General features: G+C 35.1%; 1 protein-coding gene across 1 annotated transcript in view; it reads left to right on the top strand.

The window, feature by feature from the left end:
* The window catches only part of KIAA1468 (KIAA1468 ortholog), a 122,459-nt gene that overhangs the window by 64,952 nt on the left and 50,584 nt on the right, over nt 1–6,923 (top strand). The window contains exons 12-13 of the mRNA XM_023512362.1: nt 1,106–1,177; nt 6,176–6,316. Coding sequence (XP_023368130.1) covers nt 1,106–1,177; nt 6,176–6,316 — 213 coding nt within the window. The remainder of the gene's footprint in view (nt 1–1,105; nt 1,178–6,175; nt 6,317–6,923) is intronic.

Here is a 6,923-nt window from a genome sequence, read left to right as displayed (position 1 = left end):
TTTTTCTTTCTAAGAGATAGGATTTCACTGTTCCTCAGGCTGGTCTCAAACTCTTGAGCTCAGGCAATCCACCCGCCATGGCCTCTGGAATTGTTTTCTTAATAAATAGAAATGCAATTGATTTCCATATGTACATTTAATTTTTAGACTTATTGAACTAGACTAAAGAAAAGCAAATGAAAATTTATGTACAGCATACTTTGACACTTAGCCCATTCTGCTTTTGAGGTAACCACAACTGGATCAAATTTAATTCAGAGATGTCAGTTAAAAACATCTCTACTACCAGTTCTGTAAGGTGAATGAATAAGTATTGATATCAAGGATCTATCTAGCCACCTACCTCTAGTTTGGTGCCCAGTAGATTATTATATAATTTTTTTTCTTAATTTTAGGCATCCAATACATTTATGAATTATGTCACCTTTTCATATGGGAATATGAGAACAGATATACTTCTTTTCCAGTCAATGAAAGATTTATATTCTATGAAGAAGACATATGGGAACAAAACCCAGTATGTGTCATTTTTTTTGTTATTTTTGTTATGGTTCAGTGCAGTTATCACAATAGCAAAACCCTGTCATTTTGCAAATGCAAACAGAGGAATGGATTGAAGTCTACTTACTTTAAAAATAAAATCAAATTTCTAGTAAGAGCTCTGCCTAAATCATTGATTAACTTCCTAATTCCTTAGATTAAAAATAAAAAACACCAGCACATATTATGACCATACCTATAAGATCCAGAAGCTGAGTTTTCCAAATTTAAACACATACTAATATTACTAGGGAAAAGTCCTGATTTCTCTTGACGTCCCAAGGAAAGCCTGATTTTACACAAACCCGTGATCTCTAGGCACCTTGCCAAATTTTCATCTTTGGTTTTCCCTTTTTTCTTTAACAGATGACCCATTTGTCTTCATGTTTTAGGCTGTCCCTGATTCCCTTATTCCTGATCCAGATATAGTCACACAGGGATTCCCAGAGTGGAAAAGGAAGAAGCTTTATTGCATTCTTAACAGGATTTGTGGTAAAGACTAATTCTCTGTTGGAAGAAGGGAGAGTATGTTATATAGGCTTGATTTATTTATTTTTTACTCTAGATTAATCACAAATACCCAGAAAGAAGACTGCTTGTGGCAGAATCCTGTGGAGCCTTGGCACCTTATCTTCCTGTAAGAATTGCCACTTTTTTCCTTTGTTATAACAGAGAAATCTTTTTTCATGTGTCGTAGATATTTTAATCCAATTCTCCTAGGCATGGTGTTTTAATAAAGGAATAAGATGAGCTCAAAAAGGAAAACTCACATTAGTACAACATGGCATTGCAGACAGATAGGTATATTACCACTAAATTTGCAAGAGTATAAATATATTAAACTATATCAGCAGTTCTGAGAGACCTAAGAACCGAGGGGTATTGGGGAGGGGAGTTTCTTGGGGTCCTTTCAAAAGAGTCCATGAGGTGAAAACTACTTTCATGAGACATATTTTTATCTTTTTCACTGTGTTGATATTTGAACTGTCGATGCAAAAGCAGTGATAGACAAAAGTGCTGGTTGGTGTATTAGCACTAATCAGGGCAGTGACACCCAAATGGACTAATAATGATTGTATCTTTCACTAACATGCATTCACCAAAAAAGCCAATTTCACTTAAAAAGAAGCTTGCTGAGTCAGTAAAATTATTAATTTTACTAAATCATAAGCATGTGTCTTTTTAATCTGTAAGACAAAATATAAAGTACTCATTTAAAACCCTTTTGCTGCACGCCGTAGTTTGATAGCTATTTGTAAGAAAAGTATTCATATGGTTGTTTGAGTTGTGAGCTGAACTGGCTGCTTTATTTCATGGAACCACCAATGTTATTTGACCAACCACTGATAGTCAAACTAATTATGGTTGTTCAGACAGGGATACGTGGCAATCATTTTCATGAAATTGGATGAAGTAAACCTGTCACTTTAAGGAAAACAAGTAGACAGCATTTGTTCACAACAGTAAAATTAGAGCTTTTATAAGTGAGAACTAGAATTTGGGGAAACTTATATCCCCAAATATAAGGGGAACTTATATAGCCTCTAAGTATATAAAGACTTTTTTGATGAGATCAGTGGATTTTTTTTATGATTTTTAATGAAATGTATCAATACTAAAGAAGGTCTATAATGACCAACACATGGACTAAAATAGAGGTGTTCAAAGTCCAAGATATACCAGTAGAATTCAGTCTATCAACCAAAGTTTTAAAAGTTTATCATTAAACCATATCATAGTTTCAGATTTCAAACTCCAACTAACCTTTTAAAAAATTACCATTTGTCTAATTTCGGTATAAAATTAAAAAGGCTTTTTTTATCTGAAAAGACCATTGAAATACTCCTCTACCCTTCCAGTTACCATATTTTGCCATGTATAATGACAAAATGGATACTTTTTTGTTCAAATTTCTTAAGAAAAATAAAGATGTGTGCTATACATGGGTAGTGCAGCTTGGCAGCAGGGAAGTCCAGCAGGCCTCCCAGGCCCACTACACCCTCATACCTGATATCCTCAGATTCTCATGGGTCTAGTCAGAAGGTCTGGAATCTAGTGGGAATAGGGTGGAGTGGCCTCCACGAAGAGCCTTGATCAGGGGAGAGGGCAGGAGTGGCGCTAAGAATGTGGGCCACCATTGTGAGGGACAAGGTCCATGGCCCAACTGCATGGAGGGGACCAGGATCCCCTTACAGTCCCCAAGAAGCCACCCGGCTGTCTGCAGGCCAAGCAGAGTCAGAAGCTCTTACCTTGTCAGCCATTCACGTGGTCATTTTGGCTGCAGCCCCTCATGTGACAAAGAGGGAAGAGGCAGCCTTAACACAATTGACAGCTGCAGGAAGGTAGTACAATCTGGGAGTTTATCAGGGGAGCTTTAGCCCTCTCTAGACATGTCTCTTCTGGCCAAGAGCCAATTATTTTCTTCAGGGCCCAAATGTAGGTGTGCATTATACACAGGAGAACATTATGCACAGCAAAATATAGTACCTGGCTTTTTTATATTCTTTATAGGCCAGATGAACTTTTAAATACTTCAACCAAAACAATATATCAGGATAAATTGAATGCAAAGCAGGTAAGAAAATTGCCTGTCTTCTTTTAAGTCAGACATGAAAGAGATCTGGAACAAAATGTAATTGAATACCATTCCTCTCATTGACTTTTTGTTTGTTTGTTTCATATTTTTTTCATAAAAATGCTAACATTTAATATTTTTAAATTTCTCAGTTTTAACTTATAGTATGATAATTGTCAATAAATATTACCCTCTCAAACAAAAGCTATTTGAGGTACTCACTAATTTTAATTTAATAAAGGATTTCTGCCACCAGAAAGATGAATAATCACTGGCTGTTATGCCCTTATAGCAGTGGTTCTCAGCCTTCCTAATGCCGCAACCCTTTCATACAGTTCCTCTTATTGTGCTGACCCCAGCACAACGTTGTATGAAAGAGTTGCAGCATTAGGAAGGTTGAGAACCACTGCCTTATAGGAATCTTCCCCGTAGGTCTGAGACTTAGAATGGATAGAGAAAATAATGTGGCATCACAATTAATTTAATTTAAACAATTAGTAATTTAAAGCAGAACTTTAAATTAAACTATATCAGGGGTTCTGAATGCTTTGAAATACTAAATCTAGCTCACAGCCTGTTTTTATAAATAAAGTTAATTGGAACACAGCCACAACCATGTATTGTCTAAGGCTGATTTTGTATTATATTGACAGAGGTGAGTAGTTGTAACATAGATCTTTAAGGGCACCAAAGCAGGGTATAAACCATCTGGCCCTTTATAGTAAGTTTGCTGACCCATGTCTTAAAAGGTCATTTTTGTAAGGTAGTTCTTAAAGAAAGCTATTAATTGTACAGGAGAGCCTGGGCTATTTAGTTCCATTTACTGTTAACATTGTATTCCTTAATGAAGAGTAACCAGTAGTAACCCAATCTACTCAGAGATTTACAATGGGTTCTTTAATTCAAAAGAAAAATGTAACAAATAGTTTATAGTCTCAGGCCCAGTTAGAATAAGTATTTATTTTTATTTTGTTAAAAATAAATGTTCATATAATATGAGAAGAATAAAAGAAAAATCAAAGACTTCTTCTCTTGCTCCTAGTCACTATCTCCAAGGGTATCCACTATCAATAGGTTTTAATTAATACTTTGAGGAGAAAAAATATCCTTTAAAAAGGTTTTACCCAGCATTAATTGTACTGTATGCAATGTTTTATATCCCACTCTCAGTACCTGAATGTAAGCACTATATTTTACTTTTATTTATTTATTTTTCTTTTTTTAGAAATGAGATCTCACTCTATCACACTGACAGGAGTGCAGTGTCATGATCATAGCTCACTATAGCTCAAAACTCCTAGGCTTAAGTGAGCCTCCTACCTCAGCCTCTTGAGTAGCTGGGACTACAGGCATGCACCACCATACCTGGCTAATTTTTTTTATTTTTCATTTTTTGTAGAGATGAGGTTTCGCTATGTTGCCCAGGCTGGTCTTGAATTCCTGGCCTCAAGCGATCCTCCCACCTTGGCCTCCCAAAGTGCTGGGATTATAGGCGTGAGCTACTGCACCTGGCCGTGTAAACCCTATTGACAGTTTCTTGTGTGGGTATCTGTTCACTTTTTAAATATCTCCTACTATCAACACCTCTGTATCTCACTGCTTTTAGCATTTGTTTTTTATTTTGGCAGTGCTTAATCATCCAACCAAAATAGCATGGATTTATCCTCTTATTAACAGTATATTGGAGGTCTTATTTTCCCATACCTTCACCAGGAACTAGGCATGATGAAATTTTTAAATGATTTTCTGTCTAATGAGAGAAAACATATCTGATTGTTATGATTAATCATGTAGATATATTAATATGGGTGAGTTTAAGCATCAAGACGGATGAGCATTGCTTGCTCTCAAAGGATAAGTAAGATATTGTAGTCTACTCCTAGAATGCTAAGTAGTATTGATAATAGAAAAATGTTTCTGTACTTGCTTTCTACCCCACGGGTAACTAGTAGCAGCAAGACCTCAACTCATCAGCAATTTCTCAGTGTGGTTAGACTAAGTCCTCTAGTTACTACAGTTACCTCAGCCTAGATCAATGTGAAGTAAATTACCACCTGAAGTTTATTACCTCTGTTATTGCTTTGTGCTAGTATCAACCAAGAATAAAGGTATTTATAGCATTTTTAGGACAGTTTTTAGCCTAACAGGTAAAACACAGCTGTACCAAGATGTATTTAAAATTCACTAAACTTGCATGTGTTTTTATTTCTAAAAGTCAAAATGAAAACCAGGCACTTTGAAAATATCTATTAAACTTTACATAGCAAACTGTACTGGACATTTGTTATAATAATTACATCTTTTACCTTTATTTTTATGTATGTAAAAGGGACCTAAACAAGTTTAGGTTTAAAAATTTTTATAAATTTTGTGAAATTGTGGTAATAGTACAAAGTGGGATAGAAGGGACTTGGATTTTTATTCTAGCCTCAGCTAATAATTAAGTTAAAACATTCTTTATTATAACTGGAAAAAATTCTGTATAAAGTCAAGTCATAGCAGTGGTGGGCATTACATTAAATATTAGCATAATAAAATAGTGTAATTTTTAAAGTATATGTAAAGTTCACTCTTTCATTATCCTCTTTGAATTTTTTTCTCACTGCTAGAACAAATAAAAATGTCAGGATTTTATAAAGTTTCCTCATGGTACCCCAGGCAAATATTTTAATTGCTAGAATGTTTGTAATCCCTCTTGCTGTTATACCTCTGAGCATTCTGAGTTGAACAGTTACTGATAGAAGAATCATTGTTTATTTGTAGCAAAGTGTTGACTTTGTTAATTTTCCAAAAGTGCCTGTTAGTATGTAGGATTTAAGAGATGAGTACATATTTAGTAAAGTTATAAGAACATACTGAGAGATGATTAATACTGAATTCAGAAAGGAAGGGATAAAGGCAAGGGCAATATTTTGGCTCTATCTGTGTTATGTTTTATGTGGTTGAACAGTAAAAACTTAAAGCAAATATAACAAAACATTAGTGTTAGTTTTATCTGGCATTATTATTTTCTATACTTGTTTTAGTGTAAATAAATAGTAAAAACACGTTTATTTTCAGAAAGAAATCCGTAGCTCCTTGGTTCTTTCAATGTTGCAACAAATGTTAATGGAAGATAAGGCAGATTTGGTAAGAGAAGCTGTGATCAAAAGCCTTGGTATCATTATGGGATACATTGATGATCCAGACAAGTATCAACAGGTAATTTTTTCAGAATGAACCTCTCTTACCCCATTATAAAATTTCGAGTAATATAGTATTCCAAATCTATGATTCAGATACATTATAATATGCAGTAGGGATGACAAGTATGTCCACTTAAGTCACTTGGGGATGGCTGTGTGGTTTTGGTTTTGAAGCTCATAGGAATCAACACTATAATTCATTTACAGCATCTGCCACAGTTTACAAATATGCCACATTTGCCACATATTTGCTTTGCTTTGCTCATCAGTGGATGCATAGCATTTTCTTTAAAGAAAATGGGAAGGCTAGGACAATGGATGGCTTTCTTTCTTTATTAAAATATTTCCTAAATATGATGAAGTACATATTTATTTTTATTACATGTTTTTAAAAGTTATTGTTTTAAAAATCTGGCTCAGTGCCCATGCTCAGTGATTAGTGCACCAGCCACATACACTAAGGCTGGCAGGTTCAAACCCAGCCCAGGCCTACTAAACAACAATGACAGCTGCAACAAAAAAACAGCCAGGCATTGTGGCAGGCACCTGTAGTCCCAGCTACTTGGGAGGCTGAGGCAAGAGAATTGCTTAAGCCCAAGAGTTGGAGGTTGCTGTGAGCTGTG

This window comes from Otolemur garnettii, unplaced genomic scaffold, assembly GCF_000181295.1.
Source record: "Otolemur garnettii isolate 467f Iridium unplaced genomic scaffold, OtoGar3 scaffold00027, whole genome shotgun sequence".
Lineage (NCBI taxonomy): Eukaryota > Metazoa > Chordata > Mammalia > Primates > Galagidae > Otolemur > Otolemur garnettii.
The sequence above is the reverse complement of the archived record's forward strand: the minus strand, read 5'-3'. Positions and strand labels throughout refer to the sequence as shown.